Genomic DNA, 26,699 nt, shown 5'->3' on the forward strand with positions numbered 1-26,699 from the left:
GCTTGCTTGCTTCAGTTTCATTAGCTTTTAAGCTTTTAAACACTAGCTGCTAATAGTTTGGGTGATTATAACTTTTGGCTTAAGTTTATATCAGTGGCGAGGAGCAAATAAATACGCTTAAGGAACACTTCTGTTGCTTTCTTCTCTGGCTCCCCAGTAGGGGGAATATACAGATGAATAAAGTCGTGGATCTGAAGGAAGACCATGCAGTCTAGTATAAACAGGCAATCCCAGCATGAAGAGTAGAAGAGAAAACATTCTGTGAAAAAGGAGAGGAAAAGAGCTGTGGAGGTTAAGAGGAAGGAAACGGTCTTTTACATTTATGCTGCTCAAGTAGAGGTTTGTAGAGGAGGTGACCTTTGAAATGGGCCTTGAGGGTGAGTGGTTTGGACATGATTGGGAAAAGACGTGTTAAGCAGACAAAACATCATGATTAAAGATGTGAGGACAGATCAAATAATTCAGTGTGACATCAGAACAGGTTATTTAACGGAACGTTATTAATGTGAGACTGATTCATTTAGATTTTATTTTACAGGCCAGGCTTTGGTAAACTATGGACTGGCCCAGGCTCTTTTTTGTAAATAGTTCTATTGGAGCACAGCTGTGCTCAATTATTTGCATATTGTCTATGGCTGTTTTGTACCACAATGGCAGAGTTGAGTCATTCAGCAGAGACCATGTTGCCCTCAAAACCTAAGGTATTTTCTGTGAAAGGCTAGATAGTAAATATTTGCTGAGTCCTGCTTTAGACCATAGCAGAGAACCACCGATTCAGTCAGGGGACTGGCACGGAATAGTTTTCAGGAGAGTTTGTCAGACAGTCCTTGTTAGAAGTGGGGAGGAAGGTGGGTGATGTGGAGGCTTGTAGGGTGTTTGAATTAATCTAGTCCAGTGACTTCTAGTGGGAGTAGAGAGGCTTTAAATTCTACATAGATTAAGTAGATGGAATCAATGGGATCTGGAAAAAGATTTGATGAGAGAAGCCTTGGAAAGGGAGGAGGGAAGGCTGAGTGAAAGATTTTCAGCTTGGGTGACTGTATGGTTGCTGGTGCCACAGAAACAGGGAGCACAGAAGGACAAACACTTGTAAAAGTTTCAATGACCTGTTAGAGATAGAACACTGACGTGTCTGCTAGAGGACTCAATATGACCACATGAGGTTTCTACCTTATGGTTTTTGCAGGACCCAGGAATATTTACCACAGTTAGCTGTGGAAAGTTTTATTTTATTCTTCATATTTAAATGGACCGATTTACTATGAGAATTATTTTTAAGACTGTTGTGCATTTTTTAGAAAGTTTGAGCTTTTGGGTTGTTGTGGCTAAAATAATTTTAAGTAGAAAATCTTTCTTGCTCTTTGAAAAGTTAAATTGGTTCAAAGAACTTTCCTGAAGTACTTAAACACAGAAACAACAGTGCTACTAGAAGAAAAGGGGACCATTTCAGCAACCTTCAATTTTTATTCAAAGTCACATCCTCATTTGAATTACATGAAGATAATTTTTGCCTTTTACATTTTGCTTTACAGGAATTGCTTTCTGTTTATAAAGGTAATGCCTGCTTATAGAATATTAAATTATAAGAGCACAAGTTGCTAACACTCCTTCTCAAGCTACTGACGTCTGCTAATAGTTTGAGCTATACTGTGGAGATACTATGTCCTTCGCTGGGATTACAAAGACAAAACAATCACTTTGCCGACTGTGCATTTATAGCTTTGAATACATGATGCTACCTACAAAATATCTGAATCAATTTGGTCCAAGTCTCCAATCATATGATTCTCTGACATAATGAACTCTCTTCATCCATCTCTCCAGACAATGTGTTGGTGTTCCTCTGCAACTTGCCAGGCGGTCTCTGCCTCAGAGGGTTTGCTTTGCTTGCCTCACCGCTCATGGCTCACTTACGCGTAAAACTGGTCTTATTTCCTAATCTTCAATATTAAAAACAAATTATATCCGTGACTAGTAGTCTTGAGGAAAATATCCCTGTTAGAAGAGATAGGATTATCCTAGGAGACAAAAATCTAAAGTGATCATACTGATGAAATCAGTTGTACTTATAAGAAAAAAAGAAACTTGTGGTATTTATGTAAATATCATTTTGTGAAGTCAGATTAATTCAGTTTTGTAAATAAACAGGGAGGGAAGAGTTGGCTTGAGGTTTTAGTCAGAACAAATTTATTCTGATTTAAAATTTATCTTAAAATGTATGTGTATTTGGCTAAAAATAAAGTTGTTTAAAACTACAGACTGGTGTAAACTTAAAAGTGAGTTTTTCTCCTACCTCTTGTTTCATCAGTCCCTTTCCTATAGTAATGATAATGTTAATTTTGTTAACTGTTTTGAGAGATTATAATGTGTCAAGTATTGTTCTTACTTTTTTATTTTTAACAATAACTTGATGAGATAGGTACTACTTCCCCCCTCATTTTATACTTAAAGAAACTAAAACATAAAGAGTTTAAATTACTAACTTGTCTGTGGTTACTCAGATAGCAAGTGACAGAGCTGGAATTAGAAACCCAACTGGCAGACTTCAAATTGTACGCACTGAGTCACTTTATGATTATGTTATTAATAGTATTAAAATTTTCCTGCCCATTGATCCTAGAAGAAAGAAAAAACTATATGCCAAAAAGTGTATCTATGTATACATATATCAATATATGTTTTAATTTTGAAGTTATTTTTTTGTAACTGAAATAAAAAGCAATGATAAAATTTAAATTCTCGAGAACAATTGAAAATGAAAAAAATAGTCTATCTCTCTGACTCCAACTTTACGTTTACTATCTTTTAAAAAATTGGCTAGGCATAATTACTAAATTTAGTTGCACATTAGCAACATTTTAATCCTCTTTTTTTTAGGAAAAAAAAGATTGAGAAATGGACTATCTGGTGAGGGCGTGTATACTTGTGAAGTCTGGTTCTTTAAAGGGAAAAAAGAGACAGGAATCAGAGGGTAGGCAGCTTCCTTTTTAAAGCACAAGACCTGGAGACTGCAGGAACACACCAGTCCCACTCACACTCTGTTGGACAGACTTGGTCATGTGGCCACATGGCTTCAGAGTAATCTTTAGCCATGTGCCTGGTTATCATGAGGGATTCCATTATTAAAATAAAGGCATAGGAATGTCTTTGGGGGCATATGGGGGTCAGTTAGCATCTCTGCCATAAGTGTAAACTTACGCTATTCTCGCTAAGCTAATTTTTTAAAGTTTCGTTGGATTTTTACTTTTATAGAGATGAGAAATAGTCTTTTATTTTGATAAAATAATTCATATATAGAAAGTTATTAAATGTTGCCTGATGCATTACGACTGTCCTAGCATATTAACAAACTCCTTGAGAGCAAGTCTGGCAAAGGCATGTGGAACAGCCTCCTTACTCCCCAATTCAGATATCACAGCAGCGCATTTGGACTATTGGCTATTAGGAAGACCTGGTGCTGAATTAAAGAGCATTAGTGGGACTTCCCTGGTGGTGCAGTGGATAAGACACCACACTCCCAATGCAGGGGGCCCGGGTTCGATCCCTGTTCAGGGAACTAGATCCCACATGCATGCCGCAACTAAGGAGCCTGCATGCTGCAACTAAGGAGCTGGCGAGCTGCAACTATGGAGCCTGCCTGCCGCAACTAAGACCTGGTGCAACCAAATAAATAGTAAAAATTAAAAAAATAAATAAAATTAAAAAAAAAAAGAGCATTAGTTTACTCTTCTTGTTTGCCACCTGGGATGTCAAGTCATTAAATTATTATCTTTGGAAACCTTTGATTTTGAGGTACTCTGATGTTAAAAAAAGTTGCAAAAGAAATTGTAGTTGTAGCAAGAATTATAAGAATTATTCTAAGAATTATAATAATTTCATATTATAAGTCATTGTGATTCTGTGGATGAACTATGAGGAATAAAATCCCCAGAAAAATCAGTGAAACTATAAATTTCATTTTTTACATATTTTTTCAAGTGTATTGAGCTTTAAAAAATGCACTTGTCCATATACTTTTATTTTCAGATTTCAGGCTAAATCGTGATTCAAATATAAATTTATATTGATGACATTTAGTAGGTAAACACATTTTGTCAAAGATAAAGAAATCTTCAGAAATTGTAATGGATGGGTACAAATTAGATAGAAACATTAGACAGTTACAATGGCAGCTTCTGTCAATGATTGTGTTTATATTATGTTATACAGCAAGTTACTGATTTTTAACATTTCAACACTGTTTTAGAATTTTGATTTTGGAGAGTAAGTGATTATTGAAAAAGATTAATGCTAAATAAAAAGCTGTCTTTTATTTGGATTTCATTTGCCAATGTAATGTAAACACTAGTAATTTAATACAATCCATATAGTTTAAGTTGAGGGAAGCTTGTTTGGTTTACTCTGTAAATAGTTGGTATTAATCCTGTGTTGGATTCTAAATTCTGACTTTTGTTAGAGACTGTTTCTTGGTTTATATGTCTAAATTCTGGCAACTGTATTTTAAAACTTCTTTTTTCCCTCATCAAACAGCTTTAATGTTATATTTGCTGGTGGTCCAGAAGAAGTTCTAAAAAAGTTCCAAAAGTCAAACCACAAAGTGGTCTTTGCAGCAGATGGAATTCTGTGGCCGGATAAAAGACTAGCAGACAAGTATCCCATTGTGCACATTGGGAAACGATACCTGAATTCGGGAGGTGGGTAAGGTGCTGGAAGAAAAGAGTAATGCAAGTCATAGTAAATTATAAATATTGATGAAACAACTTTTTTAAAAATATGTAACTGTAGACATGAGGTTTGAAATAACCATTATCTTCTTTTCCGAAGGGAAAATTATATCAGTTTAAAATCCAGGGCTCCCTGGTGGCGCAGTGGTTGGGAGTCTGCCTGCCGATGCGGGGGACGCGGGTTCGTGCCCCGGTCCGGGAGGATCCCGCATGCCGCGGGGCGGTTGGGCCCGTGGGCCATGGCCGCGGGGCCTGCGCGTCCGGAGCCTGTGCTCCATGACGGGAGAGGCCGCAGCAGTAAGAGGCCCGCGTGTCGCAAAAAAAAAAAAAAAAAAAAAAAAATCCACAGTGCATTTTATAGTTGACAAAGCATTTTTTCATCTATTATATCATATGATACTCCTAACAACACTAGGCGGTGTAAATGTTATTATTTCTGCATTTTAAGTGAGAAAACCCATGTCTCCCCGATTTAAGTGACTTTTCTTAGAGACATTTAGTTATTAAAGGAAAAACAACAGGGATCCATGTCTTCTGACTGTAATTTCATTAAGAATTTTCTGGCTCTAGAATAATGGGTTTAGTAAATTCCCTTACTTAGGAAAAAGTGCAAGTTATACTCATGTAGCTTTAAAAAATAGGCATTACTTAATTTTATCTATATTTTAAATATATTGGAGTAAATTATTTATCTTGAAATCCCTAGTCAAAAAAAAATTCAACATTGAGTGTCTAGGTGTACTTTAAGTACTGCATTAGCTATGCCACCATAGATTAAAGGAACAAACTATCACATTTCCCTCTTTCCTTCAAAAAATAAAATAAAATTTGACTTTGGACCTTATTATAACTCCAAAATGTTTTCCTTAGATTGTGAATAATATAAACACATGGCCAGAAGACATGGCTGTAGGATGGGGGACATGTCAAAGAAACAAGTTGGGTGGAAATTGCAAGCCACACTGGGAAAACAGATTTTGGGGTAATTTATATATAATAACTGATTGTATTCAGGTCAGTTCAAATAAGTGCTGCTTGAGATATCATCATGTCTGGAATCTAGACTTTGATCAGTTACTTTTGTCAACGAAACTTTCAGCAAGTAATTCCCTTTCTCTGAGATGCCACAATTACAGCCGTACTCACCTGCCTTTTACTTCAGCAACCCATTTCCATATGGTACCTTGGAACTTTGTCAATCCAGATAAATATCACATTTTTGAAACCTCAAATCCCAGTGTGTACTACCTAGTTTCAGCTCACTTTTTCTCTTCATCTCCATATGTTTTTAAAAAGTTCATAGTTTTGGGGATCTCCTGACCATTCTATTTTTCTCCTAATTTATCTACCACCTTTGGATTTTACTTCAATATTCAAGACAGAACCCAGGGTTTCTCATATTGGTCCCTTTGTCCTCAGTATTTTAGCATTCCTTCCTCTTAGATTTACAGTAGAGATGGCTGCCCACTCTTGACTTCTCTGAGCAATTGAATTGGGAGTGAGTACACCTTCCATCTCCAGCTGTCAGACCCTCAGTGACACATGGCTAACCTTTTAACTTATCCTAAGCCCTAGGTAGTTTAAGAGCCGCTTAGCTATGGAACTCTGAGATAAGTTTTACTTTGTATTTATTAGTTTTTCTAAACATGTAGAGCGAAATACATCATATGTAAATGTATCTAGATAACGATATATCTACTCCAGAATGTGAATCTCAAACAGATGCACAATACTGTGGAAACAGCAAAAAACTAGCGACTGCCTTTGTGAGCAAGTTTAATTAAGGAGGTGTTTATATGTGGGAAAGTGATCATACAAGGACATCAAAACGTCATCCTTATGCCCTCTGTAGTCAAAATAATTAAAGAAATGCTAGAAAATCTAAGTATGTTCAATAAAAGTTTGTGTAAGTTTGTGAATGATATATTGAGAGTTATTTAAGAGACATGAGTTTTGTTTGTGGGTACCTCATTTGGTTAAAAAAAATCTTTATCGTGGAGAGTAAACATGTTTCCTTATGAGGAATATTGCATAATATTAGAAACTTAATTCTTTTGAAATGATATGACAGTTTCATAGAAAAATGTAAATCATACAATATATATCACATACTATGAAAATAGATGTAATTCCTTTTCACTTTTTAGGACACTTGGGATTTATGAAACAGATAAGGATACATAGTTTTTGAAAAACAGTCATATAAACCATTGGAAAATATCACGTGTTCCTTCTTGAATATGTTTTTTATCACAAAAGATTGGTTATAAGAATTAAGAAATACATCTTTTTCAGTGTTCTGGAATTTTTTTATTTGGCAAAAATGACACAAAAAAATGAGCCACCAGTGATTGATTTAGTCATGTTTTCATTTTGTCTTGTTTTCTCTAGTTAGCAATCATATTCCTTGACCTATTTCTTTTAATTCTTTTATTCCTATGAGGACATTTTAATTTTGAGGGTAACAAACTAGGTTTCCTTTCGATTCACAGGAATAAAATTGGTCCTTTTTAAAAAGCACTGCACGTCAATGAAGCATAGCAGTTTGGCTGCATTTCTGAAATTCAGGGGAAGACTCAAACACAGGAAAAATGAGCCTGTTTTCCGTGTCTTTTACAGACAGCTGTTGTTGGCATATTTAACGCTTATGCCCTAAGGCCAAGGTGAACAATCCAATTTTAGACTTCCTTTCTCCAGACCATGACACACAAAACCCAGCCAGAAAATGGTTTAGCAAACACACTACTGACTAGCTCAGTGAAGGAAAAATTCCCCAAATATCCTAGATATAAAATTTCTTTGGGATGTTTGCAGTCCGTGACATATCCAACATTCCTTTGATTGCGTACTAACATTAAAACCACTGTAGTAGAGTTGTTTTTTCTTTCCCAGAAACAGTGAATCCTTTACAAAGGATCTAGGAACAGCATTTTAGAAGGTCAGAAAGAAAATTCTTCTGTCTAATTCTAATTTTTTCCTAGTAACTCTTTTTTTCCCTTACAAGCATTCTAAAACATTAGTTCTCCCTCTTGTGTCAATTAATTTGGGGAATACGTTTATTCAAAGAGTCTTTGATTTTGCAATTGGTAGTAAAAACTTCCTCTCTTGTAGTTTATATATGGAAACAAAGGATACCCAATAACTCATATTTCTGTCATGGTGAGCTATGAAATTCAAAATTAAGGATTAGGACTAATAGCTTTACAAATCTGTGCGACTGGTCTATAAAATTAACATAGACATGAGTTTCGGTCTTTGAATTCTGAATCTTCTATTCTTTCTCTTTTGTATTGCAGGATTTATTGGTTATGCTCCATATATCAACCGTATAGTTCAACAGTGGAATCTCCAGGATAATGATGATGATCAGTTATTTTATACTAAAATTTACATTGATCCATTGAAGAGGGTAGGTAATAGCTCTCACTTTCAGTGTAACTTCCTTGTTGAAATGGCTACTGGTGCTCCAGCCATTGCATCCATATTCTGGGCAGTTAACAGGCAGAATAGTAAATAAAGGGCCATTTCAGTTGTGTCAATGCTCTCTAAGTAGCTTATCTAGAAGTCTTACAAAATACTTTCTCATACTTTTCTTTGACCAGAGCATATTTATTTGACCACATAAAATATGCAAAGGAGTTTTGTTCTTTATTTCAAGTACATGTGTCCTACTAAAAATCTGAATTCTCTTATTAACGGGAGAAATGTTGGGGACAATAGCAGCCTGCCGTAAACCCTAAGGACAATATTTCTGACTGGTTTAAATGAAACTTTGGAGAAAAGTAAAAACAAAGTTCTCTAATTTGATAATATTTTTAGTATATTCAACTAGTTTAAGTTAATGTTTCATAAGTTTACTATGTATAACCAGTACAGTTCTAAAATTTACTGAATTGTGTATTTCTAGGTGCTGTCATTAGGAAACATAAGTGTTTTTTTATGTATATTTTACAGTGAGTTTGCAACTGTAGCTGCTGCTTTTTCTTAGATAAATACTCCAGTTATCTATATATTTTCATTAGATACTTCTTAAGAAACTGTATTCTTTAAATGTTTGTTTTTCTTCTCTCCAGTTTTTTACTGTCTCTACGTGCCTGGCGCTGCCAGCCTGAGGACTTGGTTTCTAATCCAAGAGCAGAAACCTACTCTTGGCATGAGTGCTAGCCCATGCAGCTTGATGCTTGTCTTTCTGAGTGTAATTCAACAGTGAAAGTGCTCTGAGTCTTATTTAATTGTTTTTGCTTTAGGATGCTTCCTCTGAAATATCACTGCTGGGTCTGTAATATTTTTTGTTGTGTAAATCCTATTTAAGTTTTTCTCTAAGCGTAAGATTTTATCTGGTTAGCATGTGTCTTAGTCTGCTTGGTTTACCATAACAAAATATCATAGACTGGGTGGCTAAAATAACAGAACTTTATTTTCTCACCATTCTGGAGGCTAGAAGTCTGAGATCACGGTGCCTGAATGGTTGGTTTCTGGTGAGAGCTCTCTTCCTGGCTTATAGACGGCAGCCACCTTCTTGCTGAGAGACAAGAGAGACAGAGACAGAGGGAGGGTTAGGGCTTGAACATAGGAATTTTGAGGGAACACAAAAATTCAATCCATAACAGCGTGCAAAGACAATTTTAGGAGTATTATTATGACAGAGCAATGTAGCTGAAAAACTACATTGAGAATAGGATTTGTAAAGCAGATTAATCTTTATGATTAGGTTGATTAATTATAAACCTACTGTAGCAGTCAGAGAGGTTATGCTGCATAATAATAATCCCCAACCTCAACAGCTTAACATAACAGGGGTCTTTCTGAAGAAGGTTGCTATAATAATTTATGTATAGGATCTTTAAATTCCCTAAAAAAACAAACTATATTAACATGATAGTGTTGTTTGCTGTTTTTATTGTCATTTTTAATATTTTTTCTATTCTCATTTTTAGGAAGCTCTTAACATCACACTGGATCACAAATGCAAAATTTTCCAGACCTTAAATGGAGCTGTAGGTATGCTTCCTAAATACTGGGTTGCTCATGTGTGCAAATGAACACCTGTGTTTTCAACTGTCTGTCTTTTGTTACATTCATTTGGGGCTATGACTAAGATTGACGTGTAGGTATTGCAGCTTTTAAAAAACATTGTACTCAAGCTGAGCTTGATATAAATACGTTCAGTTAAAATCATTTCCTAAGAATAGTACAAAGAGATGCTTCTGCCCTTAGGTAACTTAGACTTTAGTATCTCACCATCTGGGGACTGTAGATATAGTTTTGAATTAATTACACTTTGTTATTACACGGTTTTCAGTATCAGATCTTTACATTGTGAGTTACTCAGGAGTATTAGAGTATTTTAACCTAGGTTAAAGGTAACTGGTAACGAGACATGTACACTGTGGAGTGAGTGTGTGTGTGTGTGTGTGTGTGTGCATGCCTATATGTGTTTTCCTGATAGACATGTATCTTGATAAAAATACATTAACACATTAAATTTAATTAATTGATACATTAAAAATAAACATACATTAATGCATTAATATTTCAGAAATTAAAAATACATTGCAGTTCAGTACAGTTCTTCAAGGCAGTTCATAAGTAAAAACATTCTTAGAATGGAAGGCATTTAGTTTGGAGTGCTCTGGAAATGTGAGGAAAGGAACTTGAAAACAAAACAAAAAATGTTTCTGCTCCCATGTGACTTTTATATTCCTGGAATTTATATTAGGCCTGATTTTCAAGAACTGGAAATACTATCAGTGATGGCCAGTTGTAGAAACCTAGCTTATGCCTGGCAGTTTTCTATTTGCCATACATATATTGTTATTATCTTTATAATAACCTAGAAAAGCAGGCAAGAATCCCATTTTATAGATGAATAAATTGAGACAGTAATTTAACTCATCTGGGATTATGTCACTCTCAAAAGGCAGAGGCAGTATTGCAAAGATGCTTTCCTTCCACCAAGACCCCTTGGTGTCTTAGCACCTCAGTTTGCCAGCACCAGGTTGGAGAAAGTCAGGTGCTCAGAATCCATGTGTGTGTCAGTGTTGTCCTTCATTTTGGATATCTGCTGACTTGGAGCAGGCCAAGTCTCCAAAAGTGTAGCACATGGAATAGCATGCATGAGAAATTTTGTAACAAAAACAAGATGTATAGATAGATAGATAGATATACATGTATATGTATATATGAATACATACACACACATTTTAAATGACTAAAATCTGTCTTTTTAACCCAGATGAAGTTGTTCTGAAATTTGAAAATGGCAAAGCCAGAGCTAAGAATGTGTTTTATGAAACATTACCAGTGGCAATTAATGGAAATGGACCCACCAAGGTGAGTCACAGTGACCATTCTCTGTTTCCTTATTTCTTGGAGATAGATTATGGAGCAATATATAGAATGACTTCTTCTCCTCCCCCTTTCCCTCCTTCCCCTCCTTCTTTAATATCTTTAAGAGGCTTGGTAAACAACAAGATCCTACTGTATAGCACAGGAACCTGTATTCAATATCCTGTGATAAACCATAATGGAAAAGAATATTTTAAAAAAAGAATGTTTCTATGTGTATAACTGAGTCACTTTGCTGTACAGCAGAGATTGGTACAACATTGTAAATCAAGTACACTTGAATAAAAAGAAATTTTAAAATATCTTTAAGAGGTTTTATTTTGGTGCCGACAATTTACTAGTTTCATCTTTTACACAGTGTATTATCTGGTTTCATTTAGATTAATCAAACTGATGATTTTTCCTCAGCAGATGGATAACTTTCTATTCTATTTGTAGCACATTTCAGTTTAGTGTTTAATGTAACAGCTTCCTTGAGAGTGAGCCACATTTCCCTCATACAGAGTAGCCTCTCTGAATAAGAAATGTTGAGGTTTGTAAGGGATCATTTGTTTCACCTGAGTCACCGTTGTCAAAGTTAATAGCTCTCTTAACGTTGGGGTGTAACGGTAGGTCCAGAATGCTTCCTCTTGCACTTATTCTATAACAAGGTTGATGGATTATAGTTGACAAAGATATAATTTGTCTAATGAAATTTTATGTGCTTTTGGAACATGTATAATTGAGCTTGCTGACAGTGTTACTGACTGCAAAATTTGTAATAAGATTGTATCGCCGGAACCTAATTAAAATAGAAAATGAATTGTTATATATACATATAAGCATATATACACGTATATACACACACATATATCACACAAACATACACATATATGTTTAGTAATACAGTACTTAAAACAATGTTCTGAGATAATAAGATGATGCCTGGCTTACTCATAAATACCTAGAAAAGAGATTACCAGATAAATTTGCATTGTGGGAAGAGAGGATGGGGAGATGGGGTCTGCTGTTTCAGTGGAGTGAGTAGCCTGAATTCCAATAAAAGCTATCTGCATGGGAAGACATTCAAGGAAAAGCCCACACTGGCAGCTTTTCCACCATAAAAATGGAGGAAGTAGATTCCCCTTCTCTAGTTAATCTTTCCACCTTGCTTTTCATCCCATTCCAGCCCTCCTACAGAGCCTTCCCAGTGGGCTCCTTTTTCTGTCTGGTAGCAGTTTTCCCAGCTCTAAGTCTCATCAGCATTTTAAAGACCCTCAAGCCTTTCTTATCCTAGAAACCCAGCCAACACAAACTACAACATCCTTTTCAATCTACCTTGCCTCCCAGCCTGCCTGTCTTTTTCCCTCCCCTTCACAGCCACACTCTTTAAAGTAGAGACGACTCACTGCTACCACTATTCCTCTTCCCATCACCCCCAGGAATGGCTCCTGTCAAGGTCTGTTGTGACATCCTTGTTGAGTAGCAGACACTCATCAGCCCTCATTTCTCTTTCATCCAAAGATAACATTTGATGATGTTCATCCCATTTGGTCCAATTTGAAATACTTCCCTTTGCTTCCATGATGCTCTGCTGGTTTCTCTAATAATTTTCTGGCCTTTTCAGTCTCTCTCTTTCTCTTTCTTTTTTTAATATACATTTTTAAAATTTAACACTCTGTGTGTGTAGGGGGTTTCAGGGGTTGGGTGATCCTCTTCCTGCATTGTTGTTGTTTTTTTTAAACATCTTTATTTGACGTATAATTGCTTTACAATGGTGTGTTAGTTTCTGCTTTATAACAAAGTGAGTCAGTTATACATATACATATGTTCCCATATCTCTTCCGTCTTGCATCTCCCTCCCTCCCACCCTCCCTATCCCACCCCTCCACGCGGTCACAAAGCACCGAGCTGATCTCCCTGTGCTATGCGGCTGCTTCCCACTAGCTATCTACCTTACGTTTGGTAGTGTATATATGTCCATGCCACTCTCTCGCTTTGTCACAGCTCACCCTTCCCCCTCCGCATATCCTCAAGTCCATTCTCTAGTAGGTCTCCTGCATTGTTTTAGTTAAGTGTTCTGCAGGTGTCTGTCTGAGACATCTTTCTTTTTCCCAGCTACATGCATTCTTAGGTAATCTGCTTCATTCCCAAGTCAGCAGCGCTGATTATTTTCAAATCCTTGCTGTAGCATCTATCTTTCCTGAGCTGTGGGTGTGAATACCCAGTTGTTGGATTTATCTGTGTGTCATACAAGACCTGGAGGTCAGAACCTTCAGCTCTGCCTCTCCTTCCACCCACTTGATTAACCAGAACCTGGGTTTTGTTTTGACCGTATTTACCTCCCATTCCCAATCCAAAAGACATCCTTTCTAACTCCCATGCATGGTGGTTTGTCTAATTTGCTTAGAGTCAAGAGCAACCTCCTTAGTTCAGGCCACCTGCAACCTCCCACCAGTAGCAATCACCCACTAGCAGTCTGGAACTTGACTATTCTGCTGAAGCAGAAACCCAGTTACATTACTCACCTGTGTTATGCCCTCTATAGACTTAGGTATGAAGTTCCACATTCTCAACTTGGTTATTTTTTTGTTTTTAATTTTGCTTCTGGTTTAGGGGTCCCAAGTCTACCATCCTATCTACTCCCCCACTCCTGATACTGTAATATCTATACAGAATATCTCATTCTCAATTCTCTCCCTCAGCTCCTGCCATACTGAGTTAATTTGAACTTTGTAAATGTTTCATGTGTCCTCTGTCTGCAAGTCTTCTGTACATGCATTTCACTCATTCTGGAGTTCTCTGACCTAATTCCCACTTGCTGTACCCATCTATCAGTGCTGTTCATCTTTTACGTGTCAACTTTGCTTTAACTCCTTAAGTCTCCTGAATGCCTTTATAATATCTGGAACTTTGTCCATCACAGAACATAATACCACACGTTGAACAGGGATGGAACTGAACTTTTTTTTTTTTCGTCTCTCACTGGGTCTTTAGCCTAGGAATTACAGAAATCATATCTATCCTGTTCACTTTTTGTTTTGCCAGGGTCCAGCACATATATTAGCCTTTCAATAAATTGTGATTGAATGTCAGAGTCTATAAATAATCTAATGACCTAGCATTATTCTTGGGAATGGTGAGGTAGATTTTCTTCTGGCAGGGCAAAATAGTCATAAAATTTCTGTGGGTTCCTGTAACTGTACCTAGGCAGATAAATGGACTTTTACAACTGGACATCTATAACTAAATAGTGTGCTATTTCTCCTTGGTAATGTAATATTTTAATGAAATTTAAATGTCTTTAAAGAGGGTGCTTGGTCACAATTTACTTATTGTGAGTGAGGCCTGATATTCAGTGATTCCATTGTTTTCACCAATTTTTTCCAAATTTCCAGGATAATGCTGATAGGAGTTTTACAAAGCGATTGAAAGACTTCTCATAAGAAAAGAAGCTCTAGTCCTCAGTCATTTAGAAAGACCTGTGTGTACTAAGAAATTTTAAGTCTTCCAAGAAACATTTTCAGTTTGGGCTATCACTGTTTCTGGCATTTCAAGCAGTATGATGATCCTATTATATTTTCTGTGACATGATTTTATCATTCTATTTGGCAGTAAAAATGCAGTAATTTTTTATTGTAAAAATTATGTTTGGTATAATATAAAATTTGAGAAAGGATTATATAAATAAGCATTCAACTAATGCTAATACTTTAGGAATATGTTAAAGTTAAATAATATCATATTTTCCTCTGTGTTCAGGATAATGAGGAAAGAAAGCAGATTACTCATTTTAGGTATACCCTTTTTATTTAACCATCATAAAAGATGAAAGGATTTTTATATGATATTTTGTAATTTAACTTATTATTTTATTTACTAAGAGATGATTATAATGTCAGTAAGTCATAACCTTCATGCGAATGTTAATATTTAAGCCATTTTTTTCATTTAAAAGTATACATAGTCGGAAAAAAATATACATAATCTATAAATGATAAATTGTTTATAATGTGTTTATAGACAAAAGTATGTAAAGGTGAGTTTATTTCTTAGTTACTTTCTCTAAATCTCATGCTATTAGGAATAACAACTTTTAAATTATAAACAGTTTTAAAAATCAAGTATAATCCCACTACCTTCTCATATTGTTTTCATTCATAGTTGCTTTCAGTATTTATGTCCTTGTGGTATATAGATATGAGTATTAATATTTTTCATTTGTTTTCATAATGGTGTATAAACAATTTTGTGCTTTTTAATTACCATTTTATTTGAAATACGTTTTTAATTCTACATAAGTATTTTCATACTTGTCTAGATAGAATGTAATATAAATCAGCTTTTAGATAGAAACCATGACTTCTGGTTTGAAATTTTACTTTTTATTCTTGAAACTTATTTACTGTTAGTAACACATCATACGATTTGAATATTTGAACACCTAACTTTTTCTTTTAAATATCAGTCATTATGAGATTGGTAGTATTTTTTTAACATCTTTATTGGAGTATAATTACTTTACAAGGGTGTGTTAGTTTTTGCTTTATGACAAAGTGAATCAGTTATACATATAGACATATGTTCCCATATCTCTTCCCTCTTGCATCTCCCTCCCTCCCACGCTTCCTATCCCACCCCTCTAGGTGGTAACAAACCACCAAACTGATCTCCCTATGCTATGCAGCTGCTTCCCACTGGCTATCTATTTGACGTTTGGTAGTGTATATATGTCCATGCCACTCTCTCACTTTATCACAGCTTACCCTTCCCCCTCCCCATATCCTCAAGTCCATTCTCTAGTAATTCTGTGTCTTTATTCCCGTCTTACCCTTAGGTTCTTCATGACCTTTTTTTTCTTCTTCTTCTTAGATTCCATATATATATGTTAGCATACGGTATTTGTTTTTCTCTGACTTACTTCACTCTGTATGACAGACTCTATGTCCATCCACCTCACTACAAATAACTCAATTTCGTTTCCTTTTATGCCTGAGTAATATTCCATTGTATATATGTGCCACATCTTCTTTATCCATTCATCCGATGATGGACACTTAGGTTGCTTCCATCTCCTGCTATTGTAAATAGAGCTGCAATGAAAATTTTGGTACCTGACTCTATTTGAATTACGGTTTTCTCAGGGTATATGCCAGGTAGTGGAATTGCTGGGTCGTATGGTAGTTCTATTTGTAGTTTTTAAATATAATTTAATATAGATTTGTAGTTTTTAAATATAATTTAATATAGATCCATTGATCTATATTTCTGTTTTTGTGCCAGTACGAAACTGTCTTGATTACTGTAGCTTTGTAGTATAGTCTGAAGTCAGGGAACCTGATTCCTCCAGCTCCATTTTTCGTTCTCAAGATTGCTTTGGCTATTCAGGGTCTTTTGTGTTTCCATACAAATTGTGAAATTTTTTGTTCTAGTTCCGTGAAAAATACCAGTGGTAGTGTGATAGGGATTGCATTGAAGCTGTAGATTGCTTTGGGTAGTAGAGCCATTTTCACAATGTTGATTCTTCCAATCCAAGAACATGGTATATCTCTCCATCTATTTGTATCATCTTTAATTTCTTTCATCAGTGTCTTATAATTTTCCGCATACAGGTCTTTTGTCTCCTTAGGTAGGTTTATTCCTAGATATTTTATTCTTTTTGTTGCAGTGGTAAATTGGAGTGTTTTCTTGATTTCACTTTCAGATTTTCCATCATTAGTGTATAGGAATGCCAGAGATTTCTGTGCATTAATTTTGTATCCTGCTACTTTACCAAATTCATTGATTAGCTCTAGTAGTTTTCTGGTAGCATCTTTGGGATTCTCTATGTATAGCATCATGTCATCTGCAAACAGTGACAGCTTTACTTCTTCTTTTCTGATTTGGATTCCTTTTATTTCTTTTTCTTCTTGATTGCTGTGGCTAAAACTTTCACAACTATGTTGAATAAGAGTGGTGAGGGGGAGAACCTTGTCTTGTTCCTGATCTTAGTGGAAATGCTTTCAGTTTTTCACCATTGAGGACGATGTTGGCTGTGGGTTTGTCCTATATGGCCTTTATTATGTTGAGGAAAGTTCCCTCTATGCCTACTTTCTGCAGGGTTTTTATCATAAATCGGTGTTGAATTTTGTCGAAAGCTTTCTCTGCATCTATTGAGATGACCATATGGTTTTTCTCCTTCAGTTTGTTAATATGGTGTATCACATTGATTGATATGCATATATTGAAGAATCCTTGCATTCCTGGAATAAACCCCACTTGATCATGGTGTATAATCCTTTTAATGTGCTGTTGGATTCTGTTTCCTAGCATTTTGTTGAGGATTTTTGGATCTATGTTCATCAGTGATATTGGCCTGTAGTTTTCTTTCTTTATGACATCCTTGTCTGGTTTTGGTATCAGGGTGATGGTGGCCTCGTAGAATGAGTTTGGGAGTGTTCCTCCCTCTGCTATATTTCGGAAGAGTTTGAGAAGGATAGGTGTTAGCTCTTCTCTAAATGTTTGATAGAATTCGCCTGTGAAGCCATCTGGTCCTGGGCTTTTGTTAGTTGGAAGATTTTTAATCACAGTCTCAATTTCAGTGCTTGTGATTGGTCTGTTCATATTTTCTATTTCTTCCTGATTCAGTCTTGGCAGGTTGTGCATTTCTAAGAATTTGTCCATTTCTTCCAGGTTGTCCATTTTATTGGCATAGAGTTGCTTGTAGTAGTCTCTCATAATGTTTTGTATTTCTGCAGTGTCAGTTGTTACTTCTCCTTTTTCATTTCTAATTCTGTTGATTTGAGTCCTCTCCCTTTTTTTCTTGATGAGTCTGGCTAATGGTTTATCAATTTTGTTTATCTTCTCAAAGAACCAGCTTTTAGTTTTATTGATCTTTCCAATCGTTTCCTTCATTTCTTTTTCATTTATTTCTGATCTGATCTTTATGATTTCTTTCCTTCTGCTAACTTTTGGGTTTTTTTGTTCTTCTTTCTCTAATTGCTTTAGGTGCAAGGTTAGGTTGTTCATTTGAGATGTTTCCTGTTTCTTAAGGTAGGATTGTATTGCTATACACTTCCCTCATAGAACTGCTTTTGCTGCATCCTATAGGTTTTGGGTCGTCGTGTCTCCATTGTCATTTGTTTCTCAGTATTTTTTGATTTCCTCTTTGATTTCTTCAGTGATCACTTCATTATTAAGTAGTGTATTGTTTAGCCTCCATATGTTTGTATTCTTTGCAGATCTTTTCCTGTATTGATACCTAATCTCATAGCGTTGTGGTCGGAAAAGATAGTTGAAACAATTTCAGTTTTCTTAAATTTACCAAGGCTTGACTTGTGACCCAAGATATGATCTATCCTGGAGAATGTTCCATGAGCACTTGAGAAAATGTGTATTCTATTGTTTTTGGATGGAATGTCCTATAAATATCAATTAAGTCCATCTTGTTTAATGTGTCATTTAAAGCTTGTGTTTTCTTATTTATTTTCATTTTGGATGATCTGTCCATTGGTGAAAGTGGGGTGTTAAAGTCCCCTACTATGTATATGTTACTGTCAATTTCCCCTTTTATGGCTGTTAGTATTTGCCTTAGGTATTGAGGTGCTTCTATGTTGGGTGTGTAAATATTTGCAATTGTTATATCTTCTTCTTGGATTGATCCCTTGATCATTATGTAGTGTCCTTCTTTGTCTCTTGTAATAGTCTTTATTTTAAAGTCTATTTTGTCTGATATGAGAATTGCTACTCCAGCTTTCTTTTGATTTGCATTTGCATGGAATATCTTTTTCTGTCCCCTCACTTTCAGTCAGTATGTGTCCCGAGGTTTTAAGTGGGTCTCTTGTAGACAGCATATATATGGGTCTTGTTTGTGTATCCATTCAGCCAGTCTGTGTCTTTTGGTGGGAGCATTTAATCCATTTACATTTAAGGTAATTATCGATATGTAAATTCCTATAAATATTTTCTTAATTGTTTTGGATTTGTTATCCTAAGTCTTCTCCTTCTCTTGTGTTTCCTGCCTAGAGTAGATCCTTTAGTATTTGTTGTAAAGCTGGTTTGGTGGTGCTGAACTCTCTCAGCTTTTGCTTGTCTCTAAAGGTTTTAATTTCTCCATCAAATCTGAATGAGATCCTTGCTGGGTAGAGTAATCTTGGTTGTAGGTTTTTCTCCTTTATCACTTTAAATATGTCCTGCCACTCCCTTCTGGCTTGCAGAGTTTCTGCTGAAAGATCAGCTGTTAACCTCATGGGGATTCCCTTTTGTGTTATTCATTGTTTTTCCCTTGCTGCTTTTAATATGTTTTCTTTGTATTTAATTTTTGATAGTTTGATTAATATGTGTCTTGGCATGTTTCTCCTTGGATTTATCCTTATGGGACTCTTTGTGCTTCCTGGACTTGATTAACTATTTCCTTTCCCTTATTAGGGAAGTTTTCAAGTATAATCTCTTCAAATATTTTCTCAGTCCCTTTCTTTTTCTCTTCTTCTTCTGGGGCCCCTATAATTCGAATGTTGATGCATTTAATGTTGTTCCAGAGGTCTCTGAGAGTGTCCTCAGTTCTTTTTATTCTTTTTTCTTTTTTCTACTCTGCAGTAGTTATTTCCACTATTTTATCTTCCTGGTCACTTATCCATTCTTCTGCCTCAGTTATTCCGCTATTGACCCCTTCTAGAGTATTTTTTATTTCATTTATTGTGTTGTTCATCATTGCTTGTTTCCTCTTTAGTTCTTCTAGGTCCTTGATAAATGTTTCTTGCATTTTCTCTATTCTATTTCCAAGATTTTGGATCATCTTTTTTATCATTATTCTGAATTCTTTTTCAGGTAGACTGCCTATTTCCTCTTCATTTGTTAGATCTGGTGGGTTTTTGCCTTGCTCCTTCATCTGCTGTGTGCTTCTCTGTCTTTTCATTTTGCTTATCTTACTATGTTCGGGTTTTCCTTTTTGCAGGCTGCTGGTTCGTAGTTCCTGTCGTTTTTGGTGTCTGTCCCCAGTGCCTAATGTTGGTGCAGTGGGTTGTGTAGGCTTCCTGGTGGAGGGGACTAGTGCCTGTGTTTTGGTGGATGAGGCTTGATTTTGTCTTTCTGGTGGGCAGGTTCACGTCTGGTGGTGTGTTTTTTGGGTTGTCTGTGGCCTTATTATGATTTTAGGCAGCCTCTCTGCTAATGGGTTGTGTTGTGTTCCTGTCTTGCTAGTTGTTTGGCATAGGGTGTCCAGCAGTGTAGCTTGCTGGTCATTGACTGAAGCCAGGTGTTGGTGTTGAGATGGAGATCTCTGGGACATTTTCGCTGTTTGATATTACATGGAGCTGGGAGGTCTGTTGTGGACCAGTGTCCTGAAGTTGGCTCTCCCACCTCAGAGGCACAGCACTGACTCCTGGCTTCAGCACCAAGAGCCTTTCATCCACACGGCTCAGAATAAAAGGGAGAAAAAGTAGAAAGAAAGAAAGAAAGGAAGAGGATAAAATAAAATAAAGTAAGATAAAATAAAATAAAGGTATTAAAATAAAAAATAATTATTAAGAAATAAATTTTTTTTTAAAGTTAAAAAAAAAAAAAGGAACCGACGGACAGAACCCTAGGACAAATGGTGAAAGCAAAGCTTCACAGACAAAATCTCACACAGAAGCATACACATACACACTCAAAAAAGAGGACAAGGGGAAAAAATAATATATGTTGCTCTCAAAGTCCACCTCCTCAATTTGGGATGATTTGTTGTCTATTCAGGTATTCCACATATGCAGGGTACATCTAGTTGATTGTGGAGCTTTAATCCGCTGCTTCTGAGGCTGTTGGGAGAGATTTCCCTTTCTCTTCTTTGTTCTCACAGCTCCCAGTGGCTCAGCTTTGGATTTGGCCCCGCCTCTGCGTGTAGGTCGCAGGAGGGCTTCTGTTCTTCGCTCAGACAGGACAGGGTTAAAGGAGTAGCTGATTTGGGGGCTCTGGCTCACTTAGGCCCTGGGGAGGGAAGGGTACGGATGCGGGGCGAGCCTACGGCTGCAGAGGCCGGCGTGATGTTGCACCAGCCTGAGGCGCACTGTGCGTTCTCCTGAGGGAGTTGTCCCTGGATCCCGGGACCCTGGCAGTGGCGGGCTGCACAGGCTCCTGGGAGGGGAGGTGTGTGGAGAGTGACCTGTTCTCGCACACAGGCTTCTTGGTGGCGGCAGCAGCAGCCTTAGCGTCTCATGCCCGTCTCTGGGGTCCGCGCTCTTAGCCGCGGCTCGCGCCTGTCTCTGGAGTTCCTTTAAGCAGCGCTCTTAATCCCCTCTTCTCGGGCACCAGGAAACAAAGAGGGAAGAAAAAGTCTCTTACCTCTTTGGCAGGTCCAGACTTTTTCCCTGGACTCCCTCCTTGCTAGCCGTGGCGCACTAACCCCTTCAGGCTGTGTTCTCGCTGCCAGTCCTCCATTGGTAGTATTTTTATACAAACACGTTAAATGTAAGAAGAGCACATCACCTAATTTGCACATGAAAACAAGTCATTTCTGAAACGAATTTGATTTACAATCTAAATAGAGATCATAATTTTGTGCATATAAACCTCAGTGCTTGGGTCACTATGACCTTGAATAATTGGATGAGTTGAAAAAAATAAAGAAAAAAGTAAGAAAGAAAAGATTCAGTTGGAAAAGTTTCTCTGCCAATGACATGACATCACCCTTGGAACCATTTTGATATTGTGAAAAAAGGATCAGGAAAGTACTACCACCTCGTAGCTGGGGACTGCCCATAACAGCCTAACTACATAAACAGTTTTCTGTACTTTCCAAAGCTGCCAGCATAAATGTCTGAGATTTTTAATGAAGAAAACAGACGTAAATGGAGGGTGGTGGTGATGGTAACCTCTGCCTGTGTGATGAGAGATCTAAAAGAGGGAGGTTTCCAGTCTTAATTATCTATGAAAATCAAATTTAGGTGAAAAGTAGAAAAGTTATAATATAGTTTTAATTCTGAGAAAACTAAATGTAATGCCTTCTATGCTCTAACCTTTTAAAAAAGAGATTGATCATTTTCATATTCACACAGGGATCCTAAGAGACAGATCAATAATTCATGAAATAAATATTTATTTCTTATGAGATTTCTGAGATGAGGAAAGTGCCAATGTTTATATATAGATGGGAATTCTAGATATGTCCAACTCTGTGGGGGATTTTTTTTCTTTCTTTTAAAAAAATTCTTTCCCAGGATATGTAAAACACTAGCCTTTAAAAAATTTCTCACTAGCCTTTTAAAAAATTCCTGTTAGAAATAATGCTTAATAGAGAATCCATTTTCGCATGGACCTTTTTATTTTCTTCAAAACCATAATATTATATAGAACATGAATGATTAAATTAATGTTTGCACTTTAGTTTGACAACAGTAAAATTTTTGTTTTTGTTATAGAGGCATATTCAGATGACCACATTGACTCTTGAAATGTCATTAATGAATGTCATAACTACATATTTCCTGCCTTGTATTGAATAATTTGTTTCCTGAATTATGTAGTTCAATAAGGATGTGAATGAGTTATCTTTTCCACGTCTTATGATTGTGCTGTACAGAATAATGGAACTGTCTACAATATCTGTAAAACACAAAGGTTTTCTCATTGTAATTAATACGGTACTTGTTTCAATAGCATTTGCTTCAGTTTTAGTACAATAGAAATATTTGGATAGAATACCAGATATTTGAGAGGAATCGGATAAAATGGTACTGGACTAATTTCCTCATCTATTCTATACCATAACATCTCTTTTAGGGTCTTAGGAAGCTAGAAAAAGGCAGTTGGCACTTCTGTACATTTTTGACCATCATATTTAATGTATAAACATTTTTTTGTTTTGAGTTCGTTTCGCATTTTCAGTGAAAAGTTAATGATTGTATAAACAGAGTGAGGATTTTAGGTGCTTCCTTTTAACAGTAATATAAAATTACAGCCAAAGCTAGTTTGCTTCAGCTTCATTGTGTTGAGGTGAGATAATTATAGTTTATGACAAGAAATAATAAAAAAATTAAAAACTATAACTGTTCCTACCACTACAGATATTAAAATTGCAGTAGAATGTGTAGTAATTTTTTAAAGAAGATTGGCAGAATTTTCCCTAAAATATTTACACTCTAGATATATTCAAGATTTTTTTTTTTGAGGGTTCAGAGCATCTCTCAGTGTGTTTACCTCTCTCTGTCATCCATCTTCCCTCACCTTCTCCTAAACCCAAAACATACACAAGGACTCAGATTTTACATGTAAAATGAATGCCAAAAGATGCTTAAGGAGAAGGGGAGATAAGTCACGAAGGAGATGCTCTGAGAGATCTGAAAGGAGTAAGTGGGGAAGCAATATTGTACTTTATTTTTTTTCCTTCCAGTCTTACAATTGATATACAGCACTGTATAAGTTTAAGGTGTATAGCATAATGATTTGACTTACATATATCATGAAATGATTACCACAATAAATTTAGTAAACATCCATTATTTCATATAGATACAAAATAAAAGAAAAAACAATTTTTCCTTGTAACGAGAACTCTTAGAATTTATTCTCTTAACAACTTTCATGTATAACCTACAGCAGTGTTAATTATATTTATCATGTACATTACATCCCTAGTACTTATTTATCTTATAGCTGAAGTTTTTACCTTTTGATCACCTTCATCTAGTTTCTCCTCCCCTGCCTCCTGCCTCTGGGAACTGCAAATCTGATCTCTTTTTCTGTGAGATTGTTTGTTCGCTTGTTTGTTTTTGAAGTATTGCCTAAAACACCATGTTAGTTCCTGGTGCACAACATAGCGATTCGATATTTCTATACATTACAAAATGATCACCACAATAAATCTAAGTATCATTTGTCACCATAAAAGGTATTACATTATTATGGACTATATTCTCCACGCTGTTCATTTCATGCCCATAGCTCATTTATTTTGTAACTGCAAGTTTGTACCTCTTAATCTCCCTCATCTAATTCTCTCACCTCACCACTCCCATCCCCTCTGGGAACCACCTGTTCATTCTCTGTTATGACTGTTATTTGTTATGTTTGATCATTTGTTTTGTTTTTTAGATTACACATGTAAGTGAAATTATATGGCATTTTTCTTTCACTGTCTGACTTATTTCACTTTGAATAAAACCCTCTAGATTCATCCATGTTGTTGCAAATGGCAAGATTTCTTTCTTTTTATGGCTTAGTAATATTCCATTTTATATATGTATCACCATTTCTGTATATTAATACATTCATATATTGGTGGACATTTAGGTTGCTTCCATATCCTGGCTATTGTAAATAATGCTGTGAACATAGGAGTGCATGTATCTTTATGAGTTAGTGTTTTTGTTTACTTGGAAAAAATACCCAGAAGTGGAATTACTGGATTATTTTGAGGGACCTCCATACTATTTTCCGTAGTGGATGCACCAATTTACATTCCCGTCAACATTGCATGAGGGTTCCCCTTTTTCCACATCCTTGCCAACACTTATTTTTTTTTGATAATAGCCACTTTAATAGATGTGAGATGATATCTCATGTGTGGTTTTGATTTGCATTTCCCTGAGTGATTAATTATGTTGAGCATCTTTTCATGTGTTCGTTGGCCATTTGTGTGTCTTCTTTGGTGAAATATCTATTCAGGTCCTCTGCCCATATTTCATTGGGTTGTTTGGTTTTTTGATGTTGAGTTGTATGAGTTCTTTGTATGTTTTGGATATTAACCCCTTATTGGACATATCATTTGCAAATATCTTCTCCCATTCAGTGGGTGACCTTTTTGTTTTGTTGATAGTAGTTTCCTTCACTGTGCAAAAACTTTATAGTTTGATTTAGTCCCATTTGTTTATTTTGATTTTGTTTCCCTTGCCTGAGGAGACATATCCAAAAAATATTGCTGAGATCAGTGTTAAAGAGTATACTACCTATGTTTTCTTCTAGAAGTTTTGTGGTTTCAAGTCTTATATTTAGGTCTTTAATCTTTTGTGAGTTTATTGTTGTATATGGTATGAGAAAGCAGTTTGATTCTTTTACATGTAGCTATCCAGTTTTCCCAATACCATTTATTAAAGAGGCTGTCTTTTCTCATTGTATATTCTTGCCTTCTTTGTCATAGATTATTAACCATATAAGCATAGTTTTATTTCTGGGCTCTCTCTTTTGTTCCATTCATCTATGTATCTGTTTTTGTGCCAATACTATACTGTTTTGATTACTGTACCTTTGTAGTACAGTTTGAAATCAGGGAGCATAATACTTCCAGTTTTGTTCTTCTTTTTTCAAGATTGCTTTGGCTGTTTGGCACCTTCTGTGGTTCCATATAAATTTTAGGATTATTTGTCCTAGTTCTGTGAAAAATGTCATGGATATTTTGATAGGAATTGTGTTGAATGGAGATTGCTTTGGGTAGTATGGACATTTTCACAATATTAATTCTTCCAATCTGTGAGCATAGTTTATCTTTTCATTTATTTGTGTCTTCTTCAGTTTCTTTCACCAATGTCTTATAATTTCCAGAGTACAAATCTTTTACCTCCTTGGTTAAAACTATTCCTAGGTATTTTATTCTTCTCGATGCAATTGTAAATGAAATTGTTTTTTAAATTTCTCTTTCTGATAGATCATTATTACTATATAGGAATGCAACAGATTTCTGTATATTGTTTATATCTTGCAACTTTTCTGAATTCATTTAGTAGATCTAATAGTTTTTTTGTGGAGTATTTAGGGTTTTCTATATATAGTATGATGCCATCTTCAAACAGTGGCCCTTTTACTTCTTCCTTTCCAACTTGGATGACTTTTATTTCTTTCTCTTGCCTAATTTCTCTGGCAGTGATTTCCAAACTGTTGAATAAAAATGGGGAGAGTGGGCATCCTTGTCTTCTCCTGATCTTAGAGGAAATGCTTTCAGCTTTTCACCATTGAGTATGACAGTAGCTGTGGGTTTGTCATATGTGGCCTTTATGTTGAGGTATGTTTCCTCTATAACACTTTGTTGAGAGTTTTTGTTGTAAATGGGTGTTGAATTTTGTCAGAATTCTTTCTGCATCTATTGAGATGATTATATGATTTTTATCCTTCTTTTTGTTAATGAGGTGTATCACATTGAGTGATTTGCATATATTGAACCCTTCTTGCATCCCTAGAGTAAATCTTACTTGATCATGAGGTATGATCCTTTTAATGTATTATTGCATTTGGTTTGCTGGTATTTTGTTGAAGATTTTTGCATCTATGTTCATCAGTAATAATCACCTATAATTTTCTTTTTGGTAGTGTCTTTGTTTGGTTTTGGTATTAGGGTAATGCTGGCCACATAGAATGACTTTGAAAGCATTCCTTCCTCTTCAGTTTTTTGAAATAGTTTGAGAAGAATAGGTATTAAGTCTTCTCTAAATGTTTGACAGAATTCACCTGTGAAGATGTCTGGTCATGGACTTTTATGTGTTGGGATTTTTTAGATGTTTGATTCAATTTCTAGTAATGAGTCTGTTTAGAGTTTTTATAACTTTCTGATCATTCTTGGAAGATTGTATAGGCATACTTCATTTTATTGCACTTTGTTTTATTGCACTTCACACATACGTTTTTTATAAATTGAAGGTTTGTAGCAACCATGTGTTGAGTAGTCTATCAGCACCATTTTTCCAACAGCATTTGCTCACTTCGTGT

At 35.8% G+C, this 26,699-nt stretch overlaps 1 protein-coding gene across 2 annotated transcripts in view; it reads left to right on the forward strand.

Annotated features, from left to right (window-relative positions):
* PLOD2 (procollagen-lysine,2-oxoglutarate 5-dioxygenase 2) overlaps positions 1-26,699 on the forward strand; it is a 114,171-nt gene that overhangs the window by 51,147 nt on the left and 36,325 nt on the right. For both annotated transcript variants that reach the window (XM_067737576.1, XM_067737574.1), the window contains exons 4-7: positions 4,531-4,694; positions 8,021-8,133; positions 9,662-9,725; positions 10,960-11,057. In XM_067737576.1, coding sequence (XP_067593677.1) covers positions 4,531-4,694; positions 8,021-8,133; positions 9,662-9,725; positions 10,960-11,057 — 439 coding nt within the window. The remainder of the gene's footprint in view (positions 1-4,530; positions 4,695-8,020; positions 8,134-9,661; positions 9,726-10,959; positions 11,058-26,699) is intronic.

The sequence above is a fragment of the Pseudorca crassidens genome, chromosome 5, assembly GCF_039906515.1.
Source record: "Pseudorca crassidens isolate mPseCra1 chromosome 5, mPseCra1.hap1, whole genome shotgun sequence".
NCBI lineage: Eukaryota > Metazoa > Chordata > Mammalia > Artiodactyla > Delphinidae > Pseudorca > Pseudorca crassidens.